General features: G+C 43.9%; 2 protein-coding genes across 16 annotated transcripts in view; both read left to right on the forward strand.

Annotated features, from left to right (window-relative positions):
* cacna1ba (calcium channel, voltage-dependent, N type, alpha 1B subunit, a) overlaps positions 1-7,244 on the forward strand; it is a 100,779-nt gene extending 93,535 nt beyond the window's left edge. For 11 of the 14 annotated variants that reach the window (XM_081715113.1, XM_081715118.1, XM_081715115.1 and 8 more), the window contains 2 exons: positions 768-1,029; positions 2,640-7,244. In XM_081715113.1, coding sequence (XP_081571239.1) covers positions 768-1,029; positions 2,640-3,138 — 761 coding nt within the window. In that variant the 3' untranslated portion in view covers positions 3,139-7,244. Of the gene's footprint in view, positions 1-767; positions 1,030-2,634 lie in introns of all 14 variants that reach the window. The other 3 variants (XM_081715117.1, XM_081715125.1, XM_081715124.1) reach the window with 2 other exon arrangements.
* A 113-nt stretch (positions 7,245-7,357) lies between these two features.
* si:dkey-61l1.4 (uncharacterized) overlaps positions 7,358-23,507 on the forward strand; it is a 41,282-nt gene continuing 25,132 nt past the window's right edge. For both annotated transcript variants that reach the window (XM_035529553.2, XM_035529554.2), the window contains exons 1-6: positions 7,358-7,958; positions 18,007-18,187; positions 18,549-18,707; positions 18,874-19,066; positions 19,624-19,752; positions 20,003-20,125. In XM_035529553.2, coding sequence (XP_035385446.1) covers positions 7,844-7,958; positions 18,007-18,187; positions 18,549-18,707; positions 18,874-19,066; positions 19,624-19,752; positions 20,003-20,125 — 900 coding nt within the window. In that variant the 5' untranslated portion in view covers positions 7,358-7,843. The remainder of the gene's footprint in view (positions 7,959-18,006; positions 18,188-18,548; positions 18,708-18,873; positions 19,067-19,623; positions 19,753-20,002; positions 20,126-23,507) is intronic.

Consider the following 23,507-nt stretch of genomic DNA (forward strand, 5'->3'; position numbering starts at 1 on the left):
CAAGCAGCTGGCATCCATTACCCAGATGAAAGGGAGTGGGAGCCACTCCGCTGCCCCAGCAAACGGCTAATTTACGGCCGGCTCTCAGCACGTCGGCCATGCACGCAGGAGCAAAACGCAAGAGCCCGCTGGAAAAAAGAACAAGTGTGCTGGGTAAAGAATGTGGAATTCTGGAAAGGGGGAGAGACTAGGATGGTCAGTGCTCCCGCACGTCTTGCAGTCAATGTGTCCTGCATTGGGATAGAGGAATTTTGATCCATAGTGATAGTGATCGCTCAGAAATCTCTGTTCCAGATCTGAGCGTTTCATGAATTTCAGGAGCCACAAATACAATGGTTAAATGTTTCATCTAAAGATTATTCTAAACTATATGCCCCAACATGGGACATATCTTATGTATTTCCAAATCATAGCTAATGTTTTGCAGACCAGCTCTTATTCCAAAAAATACATTTTTGGGGAAAAGGTTGAATATGTGTTTAAAAATGTTACAAAAATAATGACTTACATTTCATACACAAAAACTCTAGAAAAAGTCATATTGTATCATTAAAAGGCTCAATTTATAAAGTTTAGTTACTTAGATATTTAGATACTTCCATGTGACAGACTTATAAGTCCCTTGGTTCAACGTTTTTGAATTCAAGATATTAACACTGAATCAATATCTAGATGTATCACTAAACTATTGTATTAGAGATGTACTGTGCAAAGTTCCACACTTTGGTTTTAATGAAACTGCTCCAATTGTTTGGGCCCGTTCTCAGGCACAGCAGCCGACCCTGGGGGGAACCCCTTGTCCCGGGACAGGGGGCATGACCGGGGTCGCTCCCATGAGAGGAAGCACCATTCGTCCACGGTAAAAAAGCAGCTCTACTACTCGTGCGACCGCTACAGCTGCCGGGAGCCTTGCGCTGCCAAGCCTGCCCCTGTCAGCTGCACCACCTCCCCTGGAGAGGCTCCGGACGCCACCTTCAGCAAACAGGTGGGATGGGGGTCGGAAGACAGCTCGGAGATGGAGAACCCAGGGTGATGGTTATACTGGACATACTGGCACACAGAACATACGCTTGTTATTAACACGCTTGTGTCATCCTGTACGCACACACAGAGAGACACAGGCGCACACACACACACAGACAGACATGTATGTATCTCAGACGCATGCAGACATGCCCTTCAGAGAAGAGGATCAAAAAGCATACAGAAAATATAAACATATTTCATAAATAAAGTCAAATAAAGGACGTATTCATATAGGCTACTTTAAATCTTCTTGGCAACTATGATACAGTTCTGTCCAGTAGTGGTACGAGTCCGCACTGCTCATTAGTAAGGCTGCACTGACTCATGTCTACGTGCCCCTTTTGGTGATATTTTGAATTATACTCCTGCAGTGTAAGTACATTAGGAAAATGACAGGAATCTGACCAATGAAATATCAAGATTTTTACTACAGTGGCTGGCCTATACCACTATTCATAAAACGTTACTGTCTATGAAATGTTGAAAAGTCTTTTTCAAGGCTACTGTTAAATGAAAATCTCACAGTCATTCAATGAGGTTGGCTAACTACATCTATAACTCTTCACCAGAAAGGACAGGGTAGTTTGTGTAAGACACACTATGAGAAGTATGTAGCCTGCAACTGTCACACTACCTTTGTCAACTGCATTGCATTTTTACTGCATTTTTGAGGACTGCCAAGCTGTATTATGGAAACTAATTCATAATTTAAGGACACACATAATATTTTTTTGCTGTTGTTAGTGGGGTGGGTCTAGGGGAGGGCTATTCTAAATGGGTATCAGAATATACATTGCATATTCCATAAGTCTATAAGTTCACGGACTTGCTGTGCTCGGGTCGGTCCGCTACACACCCAAACTGCAGGTCTCAAGAGCTCACGCTGTTCTTCTTCCCTTTTCTAAGACGAGCTTGAATTTCAATTGCCTGCCCTTTGTGGCCATGAACCCACCCAGAGCATGCTAGATTTGAGTTAAAATACAACAACAAAAAAAAGTCATTCTAGCTAGTGTGGCATTGCAGTGATCTTCTGCATGGCGATACAGTAAACCGTGGTAAGCAGGCATTCTGTTATAGTCGTCACGGCACTGGCCACTTAGTGATGGGCTGGAATGCGCAGGTGAGTCTCTCTGAGCGGGTGTGTGGATGCTGCCAGGCTGATCTCTGTTCATTATGTTGAAACGTGAAGGTAATATTGAGCCCGTGGCGTGCACTGTGTGTCGGCTGACGCTCAGCTCTCTCTTCTCTTTCCACTCTTCTTCTTCTTCTCCTTCTTCACCACTTCTCTGTGCATTTCATGCTTCTTTCCTTTTCCCCCCCCTTCACTCTTCTCTCGCCACCGTCCTCGTGTCTTTGGCTTTTGTTTACGTGTCCTGCGTCTTTCCCTTCTGTCCTGTGTCACACGTATTAATGTTCCTCTCCTTCTTCCTGCTTCTCTTGGTTCCTTATTTCCTTTCCTGTCCTGCTCCGCCTCCCTGCCTTGCCCCGCCCCGCCCCTTCCCTTCTTCCTCCTCGGCATCCCTGATTGGTCCCTGTTCCTCCTTAACCTTTTTACATGTTGCCCTCATTGTTTTATTGTTTTGATTTGCTTGTTCAATTTTCACCCAGGGCAGTGGTTGGGCTAAGGGAAGCCAGATGTTGTTGACCTCAGGGGCGAGTACGCCCACGCGTGGGCGCAGGCAGTTGCCCCAGACGCCCCTGACCCCACGCCCTGCTGTGGCATACAGGACTGCCAACTCCTCCCCTGTGTCCTTCATGGGTGCCCAGGCCATGCTGTCACCTCCAAATCCGGGAAGGCTGAGCCGTGGGCTATCCGAGCACAATGCCCTCCTACACAGTGGCTCCGGCTTCAGCTCACCCTCTCCCGTCACCCGGATCAGCTCCGAGCCCTTCCTAGGCTGCAACCTCCGGCCCGAGGACTCTGCTGTCTTCCAGGAGGCGCTGAGCCCACAGGCCGCCCGTTTGCCCTGGACTCTCCCACCCCCATCGCAGCAGACTCTCCATGGGATGCCCAATGGCTACCATGTTCTGGGTGTACCCACAGGGCTCGACGGTAGCAGTGACAGGGCCCAACGCTACTACCCAGAAGCAGAGGAAGATGAATGGTGCTAGTATGGCTTTAACACACACACACACACACACACTCGTTCTCTCTCTCTCTCTCACACACACACACACACACATGCACACACACACTCGTTCTCTTTCTCTCTCTCTCTCTCTCTCTCACTCACACACACACACACACACACACACACTCGTTCTCTCTCTCTCTCTCACACACACACATGCACACACACACTCGTTCTCTCTCTCTCTCTCTCACTCACACACACACACCCACACTCGTTCTCTCTCTCTCTCACACACACACACACACACACTCGTTCTCTCTCTCTCTCTCACACACACACACACACACACACTCGTTCTCTCTCTCTCTCACACACACACACACGCACACACACTCGTTCTCTCTCTCTCTCTCTCTTTCACACACACACACACACTCATTCTCTCTCACACACACACACACACACACACTCGTTCTCTCTCATACACACACACACATGAACACACTCACTCGTTCTCTCTCTCTCTCTCACACACACACACACACTCACTCGTTCTCTCTTTCTGTCTCTCTCACACACACGCACTCACTCGTTCTCTCTCTCTCACACACACACACTCACTCGTTCTCTCTTTCTCTCTCTTTCTCTCTCACACACTCACTCATTCTCTCTCTCTCACACTCACACACACACTTGTTCTCTCTCTCTTTCTCTCTTACACACACACACACTCGTTCTCTCTCTCTCACACACACACTCACTCATTCTCTCTCACACACACACACACACACGTTCTCTCTCTCTCTCTTTGACTCTCACACACACACACACACTTGTTCTCTCTCTCACACACACACACACACACTCATTCTCTCTCTCTCTCACACACACACACACACACACTCGTTCTCTCTCTCTCTCTCTTTCACTCTCACACACACACACACACACTTGTTCTCTCTCTCTTTCTCTCACACACACACACACACACACTCACTTGCTCTCTGTCTCACACACACATACAGTCTCAGATACACATGGATCCTCTGCTGATAATTTTCAGTGTGTTGTGGTTTTTTTTGTGACATTCTGATGAGTTTTATCATCTCTTGTTTCATGGACGGTGTATGCCACTTGCGTGTGTATGTGGACATGCTTTCATTTTAGAAATTTGCAGGGGAGGGAAAATGTGCATGTACACCAGACAGATAAAATGAGAATCCCAGACTGCAGTGTGCTGCATTTTAATCTCTCCATCTGGGCTCAGTGGGGTTCGGCTTTTGTCAAGTACAAAGTAATGACAGCTCTTGATGTGGAAATATATGGGCTCCTTCACCCTTCTTCCCCACCTCTCTGAGAGACTCTGAGAAAGAGAAAACGCAGTCTGAATGATGGCTAAAAGGGGAAAACGCACGTGTAGTCTGGGAAAACAGTGACCCATGGAGCTCTGCTACTTAGAATGTAGAGTACCATCGGCCTCTGGCCAGCTGGCCGGCGAGATGTGCCGCCAGCTACTCCCTGAATGCAAATTCCCATGAAAATCCGAGCTTTCTACACATAACCAATAATGGGGAAATTGGACGAGGAAAAACTCTTGCAGCTTTGTTGCTATGAAACAGGCGACATTGGCTGTTTTGTGTGTTTCCCTTCTCGACCAAAATGATCCATGCCAGTGGACTGCACGTGACCCACACATGCATCACACGCACCCAGATTTACCTTACACTGTCCATGAAGATGAAGATGGCCAATTTGCTGCTGCTGGCCATTCCTAGCATATATCACTGTGTGTGAAAATGTCACGGATATGGCAAAATCTGAAATGGAATTTCTTTTGTATGAAATTGTTGTAGATCTTTTATCTATTCATTACGTGCATCTTTTTGTATTATACTGTAAAGATATTAAGTGTTTTATGTAAATTGCTTACGGTTTCACCATGCTGTCAGGTCTACTGTTTCTTAAAGACTCCTCCAGATGTTCTTACGAAGTGCCTAACCTTTTGAATATAACGTAGTAATGATGCGACCTCAGACTTTTTTAGTGCATCACCAAGTGTGAGAGAGGACTGAGTAGGCCAGGGGTAAAGTGGCACTGCAAGATGTCTTGACTGGAGGCCTTAAGTGGAAGCAAAAGAAACCATATATTAATTTTTTAATTAGATTTTTGATTGAAAATGGCAGTGTGTCTTTTTCTGTCTATTCCTCATTTCCTTTGGGATATTCACTTTCTCATTATCTTTTGGACCTTTATTTTTGGGGGGGCAGAGCGTAGTTCAAGATATGAGGTTAAAATATGAAAACTTCAGTTAGTTCTGTTAGTCCAAAGGGGGAAGACATGGCATGTGAAATGACACGTTTTACAGAACGGCTGGGTTACAGAAGGACATGAACATACCGTCATTGTGTGCATTTCCCCTTTACTGCCTGCTCTTCTCGAGCTCGTAAGTTGGTGTATGGAGATAAGGAGGAGGCCACTGCATTAGGAGGCAGGGGGAGTTTGAGAATCACACACACAGGTTCTCTGTGGCAAGCGAGTGCTGAGGTCCTGAGGTGAAAGGTGAAAGGTGAGGCACTGTACCCCAGAAAATGCTCCCCTGTAGCCTCTCTGCACTCCTGCCTCTTCATCATCTAGCTGCTGTTAAACAGATAATAACCATCTCACTTTTATCCATTGTAATGTTAGAAATATTCAGCCGTGTTGATGTCTGAATGAAAGGGCAAGAACGGTACTGGAAGTTTTTCGGAAGCTGCCTGGGAAAGAAGAAAAGCGGGAAAAAAAAATCAAATGCTAACTGGGATCTAGATCTCATCCTGGAGGCAGCCGCCGAGAAAGCGTGATGAACTCAGCGAGTGGAAAATTTCACGTCGCCGTGTCAGCCCACCTCCACTGTCTTTTGTAGCACTGCAGAACTTGGTGTCAATTTAGCTGCTTAGCATGTAGTATGTAAGGGGGGGGGTGTGGTAGTGATGGGCGGGGCTTGGTTTAGGGGGCTGGGGACTGCAATGCCTGTCATCACCATGGCAGACCTTTACTGCAACGAAGGACTTTTTGACTTTTGTTTAAGTAGCGCTATGCAACAAGAAGACACTTTAAAAAAAACATAAAGAAAGAAAAAACACCATTACTTCATTCATTCTGTAGCTTTACTTGCTGGAGTGCCCAGATTCACCCTTCCGCATGATTGTGACCAAATCTTTTCTAATATATATATATATATATATATATATATATATATATATATATATATATATATATATATATATAAAATTTTAAAACAATGAAAAAGTCTATTTTAGAATGCATAAAGGCACAATGATTCCAGATTACAGGAGCAGAAATCAGTGACATGTCTTTAAGGGGAAAACGAAGCTACAATGTTATGTATCTGCATGCATTAGACTTACCCACTTTGACCTTATAAGAGGAGAGGAGGGGTTTATATAGAGAAATAGAATGAGGGATATTTTTATATGCACACTCTTATGCAGAGGAGTGCTTCGCTCAAACGCAGTACCGAAACTGTTCCAATAACTCAGAGTTGTTGCTTGGTTCATGTTACAGTGTGGAACAATTTCTTTGCACTTCTAACACATCATGTCCTATGGCATGTTGCCATTGCTGTTTCCACATGTAGTGCACATATACTCCACTTAATCCATAACTGCAGTTTCATTATTATTTGGGGAAAAAATCTCATTCAGTCTTTAAATCGTTCACAATCTGTTGCCAAACCCTGAATTTCTCTGCATCCAGTTTAACGTGGCTGTTCTCCTTTGCAAAAAAAAGAAAAGAAAAAAGAGTAATGTTTGCATGGTCTGAAAATGTATGTGCATGTTGACTTACACATTGTTTAACTTCATACTTTTTGATACCATGTATTCTTTCTTTGTTTTGATTTTTAAATGATCTTTGATATGAATTAGGGGGTTTGTTGAGGAAAAAAAAAACCTTTCTATATAAACAGTATTGAACATTGTGAACAGCTCCTTCCAAGTGCTGGAGCTGCTACACCCTTTATTTGGATTCTGCGACTAGTTTGTTGCCTGATTTCTGTTCAATGGCCAGACTTTGAATTCTGCAGTTGTTTCTACTTTAACATTTTGTATGAAGCAAAGTCCTTGAATTAAAAAAGAAATCACACTTTTTGACTTTTCTCTGATGTGCTATATTCAATATCAATGTTTTTTTTTGTTTTTTTTCCCTAAATGCTAAAAGGATATTTGTATAATTGTCCTTACTGTCTTGCTAACAGGATGAAGGCTCTTACACAGCCTTTGGTAATCTGTTGGTTCAAGACAAATCTATATTTGGTTATAACAGATTTGTTATAAGGGGGATTTGTACTCCATAAACTGTTCGACGACCATACGAAGTGGTGGTGTTCATCACATAGACGTTAAGATTAGGTTTTTGGTGTTTGACTACATATTTTCGGTTTAGATCACGTCCCGTGTTCGAGGAACACGATTGGTTGTTTTCTATGAAGTGGGCGTATATGTATTGGAATGATAGAAAACCGTGCACTTGCCAAGGAAAAGTTGAAAGGCGGTGTAGACCAGCTACAGATGTCAATCCACCGTTGTTTTAGGACTTTGTTTACTATTGGACAAAGCAAAATGACAAACTAATTTAAATGAACATTTTGTTCAATTTACAAATTAGTCAAATACGTAAATGTGTACATTTATATTTCTGTGTAAATGCCACCCTAATTATTGCCTCAGATCAACTTGGAGATAATGTCGCTTACAAAGATATGTTTAAGTGTATCACTGGCTCTTGACATTCTGGGTATTTGCATTAATGCGTTTCATTTGGATTCATCTGAACTAGGATCGGGAATGTTGGCGTCAGGTAAGAACTCAGTAAGATCTCTAACCAGTGACAATGATTTCATCCCAGCTGTGTTTTTCCCCCCATAACGATTTCATAATCACATGTAAATCCTGCATTGTCTGCTTTTGGTATTTTTTCACAGTGCATAAATGAAACGTGAGAATCTTTTCTGAAATACTTTAGTAGTCTTTGAAATCTTCGCACTGATCAATCTATATAGAGAATATGTTTGAATCTCAGTTGCTGAGGTGTAGTACCCCAGCTTGTCTGGCGGGGTTGCTGTCTTCTCGTTTAAAAACTAGAGAACATAAAGGAGCATAGGTCATTTAATTTTTTTTTTCAAATGTTTTGAGCCAGCATGAATGAAAGTTTATTCCGTTTTCTTCAAAATTTGTACGTTTGGGTGTTTTTGCCATATCGCTTGTTAGGGAATATATTTTTTATTTACGCATTGTTAAGCAATTTAAAATTACCCGCCTGCACGCGCACACACACACAACCAGCGAGTCAGGCCTTTTATTAAATGCACTCGTAACACTTTATATTCAGTGAGGAATGCCATTTAGGAAATGAAAGATCGCTGATTTTTGTCAGCGAGTGGTCCCATCTGCCTCACAGTCCTCTACCATCCACTGTAGAAGACCCACCTACTTAACGCACAGGCTACTGGCACATTCACTTTACATTAGATATGGAACATCTTTCTCAGTTTGACCTTGGAGTATTGTTTTGTTTCCAGAACCTGATTTAAGTGGAAATCATTGGATTAGCCAAAGAGTTAGCAACTTCAGAAAGCAGCCGTATTCTTCACACTCTACCCCTGCGGTTTAAATATGACATAATTTGGCCTGTCTTTAAATGATGTCCATATGTGTGGTGAAAGAATCCTAACTGAGCTTGTGCTACAGCAAGTTCTCAGGGGTTCCATCCTAAGCAACTGCCCAACTGATCTGAGACAGGCTTGTCTCCAGATGGTGAGCAGCAACTGGAATCTTGGGCTTTATAGATTAATCCCATGGATCTGCTGTGTGTGTGTGTGTGTGGGGGGGGGGGTGTTGTTAGTGGAGTTTAAATTATTCAAAAGGATGTTCCACTTCTTTTGCTTGGGGTGTGATGTTATCTCGCTTTGTTACCCTCTTAAAACTGAAATCATTCAGGTGCTTTTACATTTTTTACCAACTGGGCTACATAGTTTGATTCCTTATGATAACAATGTTGCTTCAGATCATGGATTAGATCATCTACAAATGCATAAAGTAAACTGAGCTTTGTATAAATATTTGCTAAGCTTGTTCTGCTTACAAGAGCTGGGGAATGTTGTAGCTATAATGGATATTTTGAGCAACTAAGTGTTAGAAAATGCAAAGCAATTTCAACCAATGCATCCCTCCCTAACCCAAGTGATTACACAATGTCCAATCAAGGTTGTCACTTTAACAACTGTGCCAATTGTAGTTGTAGCTAGTTGTAGTTGTAGCCGTAAGCAGGCCAAGACTCTGATTCTCAGGACTAGCGTAAGCACTTGCTAGAATGCTGTCCGTGTCATATGTAATATGTATTATATTGTTGGTATGAAACGAGTAAAAATGTTTAAGAAAAGAAAGTTCTAGAAAATCAGAAATTCTTTCATTCTTTGAACAACATTGCATGTATACTCACAAACTGATCCCCCCACCCCACACCTTTTTGGATGCTATGTAATGTTTATATAGTCAGACACACACACACACACACACACACACACACACATACATACATGCATACATTTTGTGTAAAATGTGTAAGGACACACTATACACAAAGCCAAAAAGTAGCCCTACTTATGGCGAACTCTGATACCATGATTACACACTGTCCAAAATCTCTGTTAGAATACCAACAACAGTATTGAGTCAATGCAAGAAGTCAATGCAAGAACGCTTTAAATGATGCAATCATTCAACATCATTATAATCTCAATTATATATGCTACATTTCTGTCCCGTCCAGACAATGTGCTAATATTCAATATAAAAGAAGAATCAATAAGAAAATATAAACCATATAGAGATTTCTTTTTCACCTTTCTCCTGGTAAAATCATTCATGATATGATGGAAATTCAGCTACTTGACAAGGACTGACTGTGGCCATAAGAGATGCCAAGGGCCTTGTGGTCTCAGGCCCCTGAGGTCCCTGCAGTCATAGCCCCATGGGCACTGGCCCCATTGGGGCCAGTCCTGTGTATAGTGCAAAAATGTTTCATGAATGTAGTGCTTTTCTTTGAGGTGGTATTATGTGTTGAGATGTTTCCCATATCTATATATAATATATATTATTATTTTTTACTCACTACACAAGCTGGACCTACTGTATTCATTATAATGCATGTACCAGCTGAGTGTATGGTATAATGTAATGACATGACCTACAGGGCTCCCTTCTGTTGCCAGACATATGTCTGTGATGTCATAGCAGACATAATTCATGTTATCCCTGACTGATAGTCATACTTTTTGTGCAGCTAGGGTAGAATGAACAGCTTAGCCCTGAGTCTGGAGATCATTACAGTGTGGTCAGACACGTTTGGGCTGTCTGGGTCACAGGCATGTAGGCTGGACCTTATCTGCACACTGTTATCTCATGACCCTGTGTTGTTTCATATGGCACCGGTAGCTGAGAAACGGGGAGCACAAGCTGCCCTTTAAAAGGTAGAGCACAGAGTTGAACTAAATCCAATTCACCATAATTTGGATACAGTCAGTGCTACAGGAAGCAGGACCCATCTCTGGGCTGCATCCAAAACACTGCACATCAGTGGCCAGTATTCGAGAGCCAGATAAATCCTAAACCTAAACCATCAGCACAGCAAGACCAAGACCAGGCCTATTAATCCAATTCCTGTTTCTTACCAAGCTGTTACCATAAGCCTGAGAGTGTATTTTTTTTGTTATGTTACATACTCCAGCAATGTTTTGGGTGTTAACTGCAACATGCCTTTTGATGAACATGGACAAATGGTCTGGCCTGTCCCTAGTGTATCTGGAATTTTCCTGGTTTGTGAAGCGAAACCCTCGGTTCCTCCTGCCCTGTCTTTTAGACGCGTCCTGATGCCAGTTACTGGGTCCTGGAAACTGTGTCCTGATTGGTGAGCAGGAGCTTCTCTTAAAGGACCACTGTCCTCTTGAGTGAGCTTGTGCCCACGCTCCAAGAGCAACATTTGGCAGTGCTTTTAGGCTGTGGTAAAAGAGACAGGAGCTTGCCTGTTAGTGCTGAAAAAAAGAGAACCCGAGCAGGCAAACAAAATACAAAAAAAGGGGGGGAGAACCACCCGCACACTGTTCTTGGTCCTCTCTGTCTCTGTCAAGGGACCCCACCAATGGCCCAATGGTCACACTACATTTAGTTGATCATGAACGTGAAGCATAGTTATATAAGCATTGCTTTCACCATAAAGCAAGAAACACAATGTTTTTTGTAAATCCTTTGACTTGGGTTTGTCCCACTAAAGCAGGTATGTAGTACATACCGTAATATACTCTCTGGATTGAGGGTCTGTGATCGGACTTTTTTTTCAAAAAGGCTTTTTGAAGGAACCACCATTAGTGGGTACAGTAGTTCATGCACAGGAAAAACTTCCTTAAAGGACATTTTCAGACATTAATCCCTCCAGCTGATGTACAGACTGTTCCCCCAGCCTTAGTCCTGCTGAAGTTTTACTGGAGGGGAAATGGACAAATATTTGCCCCTGGATCAGCATAAAGCATTTAAAGTTATGTCAGCGCAAGCAGAGCTACTATAGGCCTAGAAGCAATGCTGCAGACATGCTGTAATACTGAAGCAATCCAACGCAGGCTTCCAGAACTGTAAAATATATGCATCCCGAAGGAGGAAGGATACAACACACGATAAGCTGCTCGTCAGTGCTACGGACAGTGTGTCAACATTGTGGGTCAAGTTCTGTAACATTTAAAAAGGTTTCACAAGCTCAGAACGTCCTGCCATAGTGACAGACATGAAGACTACTCGTTGTTTAACTTGACTCTAGGTCCAAGGCAGAGGCTTCAGTCAGTTATATTTTTTTAGAGCACCAATTTATAATAATAAATTTGAATGAACACTGATGAGAGTAATCTAACATTAATTATACAAGATACTCTTGTGCATATTAGTGTAATTATACAAGTTTAGCCTTGATCAAGTCTTGGTGAGGTTTTTATGCACACTCCTGTTGAACATGCTTTTGTTCAGCATAAATCATCTCCAAAGAAGGCACGTCAGACATAAATCATTAAAGGTCTTAACATTGGTGTTGTCACCTTTTACTGTCATCAGAGACAAACGACTTATCCAACTGATCACTAAAAGAGACATATGATGCTCCATTTACATTTCTGCCCAGTTACAGACAGGTGGTCGTTTATTCCTCCATGTGCCATCAGTCCTTGTGTTATCTCTGTTCTGATGCAGTGAAGGTCAGGCAAACCACACCAGCGTGTACTCACTTGAAAAGGCTGGAATTGAAGCCCTCTCGCACACAAAGCCAAAGTATGAATTTTCAATAATGCTTAATGCAGATTAATTATAAGCACTAATAAAGTATAATACACAAGTAAAATAATTTAGGAATGTATCACTACCACAGTAGTTTTTTTAATTTGGGCCCCAAATTGAACTGTTTTGCATTGAATAAGATGTCATCTTGTGAGTAAGAGCAGCTTTAAAACTGAATGCACGGTCATATAGGACCCTTCAGATTGTACTTTTGGTTCTGTATGCAAGCTTTTCCCCCCACACCTCAAGTCTCTTCATATTTTTTGTCTATCGTGATGCAAGTTGTGTACTGTTGAACACGGGCCAGAAAAAGAATGGGAATCGTGGCTGGGCAGGTGGCCAGAAGGCCTTCTGTCCAGCCTGTCAGGCTACACATGGTGTGCATGCACCACATCACAGTGCCTCTCAGTCTGGAATGTTAATCTGCCTGCTATGATATACCTCATGGTTGGAGAGCTGTGAGCCCCGGCTTCCTGCACAGGCCTCGACCAAGCTGCCCTTCAGACTGAGCTGACAGCACTTTATTACAAAGTGCCTGTAGGGCATCAGGTCAGTAAGAACTGAAGAAACGTTTTAAACGACCAGTCTGGGCTCAGTGAAACGGCACCATAGCCCTGACCAGATCTGCCTCCGAGGTTACTAATAGAGAGACATGCCTTACCACGAACACTGGATAGTGGATTGTGTAGACGTGTACCTCCTGTCTGCGTCTGGATGCCCAGAAGAAGGCAGAAAATCCGATGTCTCGAGTGATCAAGGCTTTTTCTGTTGCTGTCCAGAGATGGGCTTTTTGCCAGATGGTGCCTAGTCGTTAGTGCTGCTGACATCTCAGCTAGAGAGCACATTCAGAGCTGTTAGTGGGTTTTATATTTCACAGGACCTGATGATTAGTAGTGCATTAAAAATGTGAAAAATAATGCCTCCCAAAAGAAAAGACATTTGTCATTTCACTAAAGAATTACATATGCAATTTTGTAGTGAATATTTATGGCATACTGCAAACGTAACTCCCAATAGCAATATTGGGAGGATTTTGAATAGCGTTTTGAGTTGATTGATTCCCTTTTAGATTTAGTCTAAATACTCATGATTTCAGTCTGTCAATTACACAATTAATGCTGCTATGTTTATTAAAATAGCTTATTGATAATATATCCCATTACGTTTGCAATTTAAGATAAATCAACAACATATTGCAGTATGTTTTATTGCCATGTACACTCCACATTGCAAAAAATGCAAGCACCTAAATAAAGGGCTTGCTGAAACATATAACACTGACCAGCCTTTCTGAAGTCCTTCATGTTCGAGCTAAATGTTGAAAGTGCAGTGACCCTCTGACCTCTCGGGTCAAAGGTCATCTGATCACCTATTAAGTGTTATAGGGTCAGTTCACATCACATTTTTAAAGTGATAATACAATTCTAATCTCTCTAAATCCTACACAGAATTTCTAAATTGTTGTTTTTACATAAGAAGGGAAGATGTGATAAAAGGTATTTATTATTTACAAAATCTTATTGAACTTGTGCTAATTTGTGGACTGTGAAGAAAATTGGAAGTTTATTGCTCCTGTCATATGCTATGTATTAAGCCTAAAGTGTGTATTTATGAACCCTTCAATGGTGAAATGGTCATGGGGCTTTGAGTGTCTGTTATCTTTGGCCTCCTCATCATAATGAAATATTTTTCTGCTTGGAAAGGGGAACTAGACTTCCAGAGCCCAAATGACCTGCATGTCATTTGGTGCTCTGAAGACTGTTACACTGCGACAGCAGAGAAGGATGTGCGTGTTGCTGAGGCTACACGCTCACCAGTTTTCAGGCCCGTCCCCATGATCTTTGACCTGCCACATTCCATTCTTAAGAGGACTATATGATTAGTCCAGCACACTAGCTCTAAATTAAATTCCTGTGAGTTCATATGAATATTTTCTATCTAATTTCTTTTCAGAATGCTAATGTATTATATTTCAGTGGCCCTAAGATCACCTGTCTGTGCTTCATATTGTTGCTGCCTCTCAACAGTCATTCCTTTTATAAAAGAGTGTTAGTTTATACCCCACTATCAATCCCATAATTAAGGAGCTCACTGCACTCAACTCATCTCTGATTACAACAAACAGGACAATTAAGAGGAACAGATTAGAAATCCCATAACCCTTAATTAATCATTGCTTCAAGGATTTTCTTTTTCTTTTTTAAAACTAGCCCTCCATATAAATGAAACGTAATCCGGCACAAGGTGGGGTAATTGGACATTAAATGGGAAACAAATGCCTCCAGACACCAGAGCTGTGGTCTGGCTGAGCAGTAGATGAACGGCCTATGGGGATTCCAGATAGGCATTGAGTGACCAGTTCCTGTCAAGGTATTTGGAACAACTGGCAGGCAATTTTGAGAAGGAAATGACATTATATGAGATCTTGGCCGCATATCTTCTCTCTGAGGCCGAGTGTAAAACTGATTCTGGCTCTGTCTGGCAGAGCAGGCAGAATCGGGTGTATGGCAGTTGCCTGGTGCATGTGTGGGCTGTGTTTTGGGCTGTGACCCTGGCAGTTGGGGCCCGGTGCTGGCCCTTCCGGCAGAGTGCTCGGGGCGCAATTACCGCTGGCCTGGTTCCACCATCTACTCAAGGCTGCTGTTACTGAGCGGAGCTGCTAATAGATGCTATCTCTTTGCCCTCTGGCCCTTTGATCACACTCCTATTACTTCACATGCTGTGGTGTCTGAGTAGGCTCTGGGCATCTTTGAGTCCTAGCTGGGTGGTAGCCAAATAAACCGTTAGGATGCATTAACGTGCAAATTAAAACAAATTGGAGTAGGTCATCCCTGTAGGTAGATTAACCTACAGGCTCAGGCATGATGTCTAAAATGAAGACTAATGGTTTAGTGCTTCATATGCAGATGTGCAATGTCATATTTCATCACTGTGACTCTGTGTTCTTTTAGAGTAAATCTTTTAACATTTGCTCTGCTGAAAGGGTTATAGGGCTCTCATCATGTTATTTTGCGGAAAAGAGATTAAATCAATTAGCATTTAATAAAGTTCAAAGATGGATAGAGAAAAGTAATGATAGTCTTTGTGCTGCAGAAGAAACCAGTTCTTTTCCTGGCAGACGTGCTCATGGATCCGCATGTTAAATTCTGCTTTACTACCCAAAGCCAGTTTCTCTTATTCGTCTACTCCTTATGTAGCAATAAGCTCAAAGCCCGCCGTATGCGTTCTTCGCGGCTGCTTTTCGTTTGGCTGCGAGATGGTTAATTAGTGAGGAGAGTGAAGCTGGGTATGGCGAGTTAAAGACTAACCCAGAGAGCAGGACAAGCAGGTCTTTGCCTTCAGGACCTCTTTGTCCAATCAGCAGGTATCAAGATGCTGTAGTCCCAGCACTCGGCCATGAGGGAGTCTGTTGGCCCTGAAACCTGCCCCACCCTCCTAATCGCACCATGAGCCCCACTGTAAAATGTGGGCTTCATATTGAACCGTTTAAACAGAGGTTCGTATTCCCTTCAGCACTAGGCCTGTACTGTGTGTGTGTGTGTGTGTGTGTGTGTGTGTACAGAAGCAGCGCATGTGTTCCAACTGAGACATGTAGAGATGCACATTAAGGCTTGACCATGTCAAATCTTCTAAGTGTAAAAAACATTTTATTTATAGCATGGTGTAGCATGCAATGCTCACCTTGTACCTAGGCAATAAATGTACACCTCCCAAACATGTGTTTTCTGTGTTTTTAACATTGTTTTTGAGCGACTCACTCTCAGCAATACGTGTTCTCATCATCGTCATCCTCGCGTGTCTCCCCTCATAAGACCTGCCTGACTCCTTTTCCATCATTACCATACAGGATTTATGTGACTGTAAAGTGCTTTGGTGCTGTCTGTCAGTAGTCCCTCATAGATCAATGCTGCCTATGACACTTAAAAAAAATATTTTTCTGCCACACATACATGCACCCACCCACACACCCACCCACACACATACACGCACACTCACAGAGAGATTCTGTATATTGCTGCTTGCTTTATCTGAGCCTCCGTTGGGAACATCCTCCAGTGCATCATCAGTATGGTACTAACGGGAGTGGCAGTGAATGAGACCTGTAGCAGACACAGACCTTCCCCCAAACAGCTTCATGCATGCTTCTCTCCCTGCAGCTGAGCTCTGTGTGTGCACATGTGTGTTTGTGTGTGTTCGAATGCGTACACGCATGCCTGCTTGTGTGCTGAGAGAGTGAAAGAGAGATGAGATGGAGAAATCACTTCCACACAGGGCCTGGGTTTATGTCAGGTGTGTATGTACAGTATGTGTGTGCTTAGCATGATGCTTGTGGTATGCAGAACACGGGGCAAGACGGATCTTTCGTCAGGCTCCTCAGAGCAAGCCTGTGTGTGACTCTTCCCCCGCGGTGACTCTGCCTTCTAGTTAAAGAGCTGAACTGTGTGTGATGACTGAGGCATGAAGACTATACATGCCTGGAGTGGAGGCGTCTTTTCAACACACGCCGAAATAAGAGCTCATTGCAGCTATAGCTAATTGAAATCTGCTGTGAAATCGGTTTGGCTCCGCCCACTCCCCAGTGTCTGTGCAAATGAATGGAGTCTCTGCAGCACTTTTCCTTTTTTTTTTTTCCCATATCTTTGCTTCCTTCCTTTCAGCTGTTCTGCTTCAATGACCAGGAAGCCCCAAACAACCTCCGTCAGGAAGGAATATCCTTCACCCCCTCCTCAAAATGGTGTGCTTCTCGTTTTCTCGTGGTTCAGGCCTGTTTCTGCACAAAAGTGTTTGAGGGTTGCAGAGAGTGGGGGAAGAGAAGGATGCATGCTGGGGTTCGTCGCACCCCCCTGGGGCCTGGGGGCAGAGGGATGGAACCATGCATGTGGGACCTCCTCTCCAAACCCGACCCATGACTCCCTCAACCCAGGTGGGAAGGAGGGGTGATGTACTCACACAGGAGTGTCTCTGCTCCCCAGTCATCCAGCAGAAATCTCCCAAGCTTTTAGTTTGTCTTACAAGTGTAGTGGGTTTGGAGGCTGATCGGGAGCCATACTGGGATGGCATCGTGTTCCGCTGAGGACCTCCTAATATATCTCTGCTCCCCTGGATACATCATGGAAAAGTTATCGGAGCTTTTTTTTTTATCATGCTTCTCAGAGTGAATGTGAATCTGGGATTAGTCTTTTCCATCCCTAAAATGCAGTTAAATGGATGCTAGGAGCACATCTTGGAACAACCCCCCTGTTCCTTTGAAATTTAAATACCCAGAATCCTCCTGTTCCTAACTGTCAGTCTCTCTCTGATTAATTAATGGTACGTGAGCAACCTAAGGCGTTGTTGTTGTTTGTCAGTTAGCGCTTCTATATTCATAGTTCGTTTAATCTCTTGCTGCTCCCTCTGGCTCTGAAACTGAAGCTGTGGCACAGGTTTGAGGGGTTTATATACTCTTGGACCCTGTAATTTACATTTTTCAGGAGCGATAATATACAATCCTCCGTTGATCTCCATGAATGCCTTATTGTGCACACTTCTTACAGAGGAGGTGGAACCACGCTTGGACATTTTCTCCCACAAGGTGGACTTGCTGAAGCACCTGTCTGGCCTCGTGCCTCAGAGTAACAATGTGTCTCTGTATAAGGAGGATGAAGGATGCGCAGTGCTCAGCGTGGGGATCTACTCCACCCTTACGCTGCCCGCGCGGCAAGCTTTTGGCCTGAGGTCTGGTCCTGGCTCACACACTCACTCTGCTCCAGTTAGTTTGCTTGCATTACCCTTGATTTTTCCGTAACTGTAACTTGTGTGTGTGTGTGTGTGTGTGTGTGGGTGTGTGGGTGTGTATGTGTGTGTATGTGGGTGTGTGGGTGTGGGTGTGTATGTGGGTGTGGGTGTGTATGTGGGTGTGGGTGTGTATGTGTGTGTGGGTGTGTGTGTGGGTGTGTGTGTGGGTGTGGGTGTGTGGGTGTGGGTGTGTGTGTGTATATGTGTGTGTGTGTGTGTGTATGTGGGTGGTTGTGGGTGTGGGTGTGTATGTGGGTGTGTGTGTGTGTGTATGTGTGTGTGGGGGGGGTTGGTTTAACAGCTTCACAGATGAGTTCAGCGTGCTTCTACAGCTACGCAGCTCTCAGGAAGAGGACCGTAGCATCATGACTATCCTGGACTTCTACAATCAAATATTGTTTCAGATACGCCTAAGGCCTTCAGGACTCACAGTCCTCACCGGTCAACAGCACGATTACGAGTCAGTCTCCCTGTCGTCTGTGAATTGAAGTTCATTATGAACTTGGCACTGTCGTATAGAATTTAAAGCCATATAAAATACTTTAATAGATTTCATATTAAAACCTTAGGCAAATGCCTTCTGCCCTGCTGTTCCACTGTACAAAGTGAGTATTTGTGCTTGCCAGGTTTTTAGTGTCGGCTTTGTCCGACTCGCAATGGCACTGGGTCTCAGTCGGGGTATCTTTCGAATGGCTGGCTGTGTATGTGGACTGTGTTCTTGTGGAGAAGGTGAGCTGGTCTTACCCCTACCTGGGCATCACCACTGAGGGCCTTCTGATGGTCGGAGGCATTCTGGAGGGCTTCGAGACACCTTTCCAGGTATTCTTGCAGAATTCCATGTTCATTATGTGAATTTTCCTACAGCAGCACCGGTTGGTGAAGTGTTTGTGATTTTATTATATTTGCAGAGACAGGATGCATTTGATCAGAGTCCAACCACAAATTCTGCTCCAGCTATTTCTGTTACACGTTTATCAGTGGTGTGAGTTTTAAAACATTGATAAGTTGAGAGGACGAAAACACAAGGTTTTTCTGCAATGCAACTATACTCAATCCTTGATCGCATCAACAACAAATGCAAAAAGGGATCATTTCTGAAAACATGCTCACCTCCTTAAAAAAAACAATATCATTTTAGAAAAATGTGTCTGATAATCATATGACTCAAATCTGTACCTCCCAAGGCATTAATCACTGAGAAGTGATCCTTTACCATAGTCAAGATTAATGACCAAGCAGCTGGCTGAGTGTTCTGGAAACACCCGGCACTGGCCAAAGTGCCAGAGACAGAGAGCGAAGCTTAATGAGGGCTCCAAATGGGGTGCAGCGGAGGGAGAACACTGGTCGGACGCTGACGCGGGCCTGTGCCTTGCCAGGGGGAGCTCAGGCAGTTGATGTTTTTGATGGGTGATGGTGCAGCTGCCGACCATCACTGCAGCCTCCACCAGCCTGTGTGCGAAGCCTACGTGGACCCCGGTGCCCACGAACTACACCACACCACCCAGGTACAGACAAACACAGCCCACAATGACACACTGATTTTGGAAATGTAATGAATTGGAGGTGGTGACCTTAGCTTTTAATGACAATGCAATGACCATGATTTGTTTTGGAACATAAGCATCAGAAACATCATCTTTAATGTTGTTGTTTTTTTACACTAAAACAGCATAACACGTTTATCTGGTACATGGAAGTCAGAGAGAACAGACTAAAGTGAGCTAATTAAGGGTTGATTAAAACCTTTTTTTCCAGACTCCACCATCCCTGTCGTCGACCGGCTTGACAGAGGGGCCCGTGTTGCCCCCAGAGTTCTTCGCTGATGTGCAGGGAACAGTTCGAGCTCGCAAGCCTGAAGCTCAGGAAGCAGACGTACCGGTAAGGGTTCGGCAAAAATTCTTTAAAGAGCAGTGAAAGGTCTGCTTGTGAGCTGTCAGGATACATTGGCATACTTCCTCAAGCAGTCCACGAGCTCACGGGACAGGGGTTAGCAATGAGGGATCATTTGGCTATAAACGGAGAAGACGCAGCGTGGCCCAAAAGAGCTTCAGCTGCAGCCGCTGACCGAGGAGACGCCTTAGGGAGTCTGGAAGTCTGAAGGACAAGGAGAGGCGACTCCCGACTCCTCATTTGCCCTCATAAAGATTTTCCAGGCATTAACAGCCCAGGATTAACTGCCGTCCTGGGAGCATGCTTGCTTTGGTGTGGTGTTCAGGGTGGAGACAGCTGGGCGGGGGGGGTGATAAACACCCTGCGTGGGAGGACGAAAGGGCACGGCTCCGGTGCCTGCTCAGCGCCATGCTGCGGGAGACACTCCAAATGGCCTGGAAAATCATTAGCTGTTTTTGCCTCTGTTGCACTCTGAGCACAGAAGTCCCCTAAAGAAGGGGGAATGTAAAGCAATGTTGGCAGTAATTTTGTTTGTGCGATTGCAGATGTTTACCATGCAATTTATGCTCACGACATGTGCTCACAATATGTTTACCATACCATGTTGCCCTGCAGGTTTAATGTTATGTTTTAGATACTGCGTTTAAGGAGCTATTGTGTTTACTTGGCATTTTACACACCTGAGCATCTGAGAATTCACTGTATGAAATCAGAAAGTGGCAAAAAAAAAAAGTTCTCCTAGGAGATGAGCCTACTTTCAAGTGCCGACCGCACACCGAAAGATGACCAGCCTGGGTGATGGAAGACTCTTCAGTCCGTGCGCTGCTGTTTGTAGGTAGCGAGCCTGCCGTTTCCTGCACTCAGCAGAAGAACGCTCACGTTGCCTTTCATGCCTGCTCTGTTGGACGCGCTGTGTGTGTTGTGTCCTTGTATGGGTAAGTGAAAGCTGACTGTGTTGTCTGTGTGTGTGCTGAACCCTGGGCAGGAGGTGCGTGTACTTTTTCATTTACGATCGCGTAACTGCCTTTCCACAAACAGACTGGCCTCGTTACCTGGAACAGGGCTGTTCCGCGGGAGTGGCGACGTAAATGTTTGCTTTTCTAACCTCTTTGCACTCAAACCACATGACATGTGTTTATAGAACTCTATAAAATGGTGTAGTAGCTAACTGAAGGAAGTTACTATGAGTTTAAATGTAATTATACTGTTCAGGGACTGTTCATAAGATGGATCATTTTGGACAGATTTTTTTCAAATGCAGCTGTGTACTGAACAAACAGCCGATTGGAAACATTTGTCCAAAACATTTGGGAAATGCAAATGGATCTTATTCACATTCCTGTAGACCATATCTATATTATCGCTCCTTTAAGCAAACAGATTGAAAATCATTGACGTCAAGAGAAAACCTCCTAAAAATCTGCATGATCATCACTTCATCACAGTTTTGGAACTCATGAGCAAGCCCAGTGAGAGGAAGTCAGTAAGGACAGGCTTGGTTCCACATTGCCGTAGTTACACTGACCCAGGGGATGTAAGGCAAGCAGTGCCTAATGAGTTTCATACACTGCTGAACGATCTTCCAGAGAATGACCCTAAGGTCAAAGGTCATGTGGCGCACGTCAAGGGAAATCTTTGCTAGACATCTTCCAAAAGGCTGCTCAAGTGGACTTTCTCAATCCCCAGTTCCCTTGCTGTCAGAAATTAAGTGGAGAACAGTTCCACATCTGGATGTCACGTTATGTAGATGGTAACTGATGTAGGATTCGATTATTGTTGCAGGTTTTCTGTTAGGACTAGGTCTCAGAGCCACAGCTAAAACATTGCCTCTGGACAGTTCACTCTCTCTCTCTCTGTGTTTTTTAGCTGTGAGTCACTATAGCTAGACTACACTAGACCGTGATGGTGCCCTGAGTTATCTTTGAGTGATTATAGCGCGATAATGGCTTATGGCTGAGTGAGAGGAACTGTAAAACTGAGAGCTCTGTGCTTGGCCAGGTTCATGTCCAACTTCTCCAAGTAGATGTCCCTTGCTGCTGCTTGTCTATCATCAGTGTGTGCTGCGCTGACAGTTTGAACATGCAAGTATGATCCCTGGGCTGTAATTTAACACCCTAAAATAAACTAGATTCATAATTATATATACAAAGAAGGAAACGTTTCAGCTTTTCAAGCCCTAAAAAGTGTTTTCTCACACTTAAAACAATATACAAAGACATACAAACAGCCACTCACCCACATGCACGCACACACAGACATGTAAGCACATATATGTACTTATCAAGTCAAATCAATATTGCTACATCAACCACTAGGATTGCTTGCTAATTTGTTGGACACGCAAGGTAAAAACTCTCAAGTGAATATAAGAATACAAAGTTATCTAAAAAGTGGACATGCATTCATTCACTTACTCACTCACGCACTCTACCAAATTGCCAATGGTTCCAGTGGCTTTCAGCTCTAATGCTCTGTGTCCTTTGCTTATGGTCCTGCCTGTTTAGGAGAAGCAGCGTGGAGAATGTGCAGCCCTGCTAATAAAGATGCGAGTGTATTTTAGTTGGAAGTATTTCATATTCCTCCCCTCCCCCATTTCCTACCCAGCAAAGAAAAATAAAACTGCAAAAACCTCAGTAACACTGAGTCCCACAGAATACTCCAGCAACAAAACCTTCCTCTGTGATGCATCGCCCTGAGTCAGCCCTGTTACCAGGGCAGCCATTACCACTAATCCTTCCTGTTTTAATGACCTTGTGATCTGTCTGTTTGACAAGTCTTTGATTCTGAACACTGGAGGTCTCGTGAGGAAAATGTTGAGGTTGTCTGCAGAACTTTGTGTTGTGATGCTTGCTGATGGGACTTGCTTTGGCATTGTAAATCATTTTTCTGTGGTCTTTTACTGTCAGTCAGTGGGTTTGAAATTCTCCCAGTATGTCAGTCCCAATTCTTGATGATGTCGCTATGATGCTGAAGTTCTTCTTTTAGAGTTGTTGATCTAATGTGGCTTCTGATTGGGTGCCACCACTTGTAATCTATGATCTGGCTCAGGAGTTCCATGTTCTGAGCATCCTCTCGCTCCCTCCCATGACAGGATACTTTAACGTGTACCATACATTTATGCGCTGAGTGATGCATGGAGCAGTAGATGCTTATATAGTACACACACACGGTCACCATGTGACCCGTGTGATTAAAAGACCAGAAATAAATATTCCACCTGTATGAGGGTGCTGTGTGTGGCATGACGTCTGAGGGCTAGCTGGGTGTGGGAGCTGAGCCGAGCCGTGGAATGGGTGTGACGGGGAGGTCCCAGCCCTGTGGGAGAGTACTCTGAGAGCAGGCAGCAGCACGGCACTGGGCAGCTGCTCTG

This window comes from Electrophorus electricus, chromosome 5 (assembly GCF_041902795.1).
Source record: "Electrophorus electricus isolate QZ-2024a chromosome 5, ASM4190279v1, whole genome shotgun sequence".
Classification (NCBI taxonomy): domain Eukaryota; kingdom Metazoa; phylum Chordata; class Actinopteri; order Gymnotiformes; family Gymnotidae; genus Electrophorus; species Electrophorus electricus.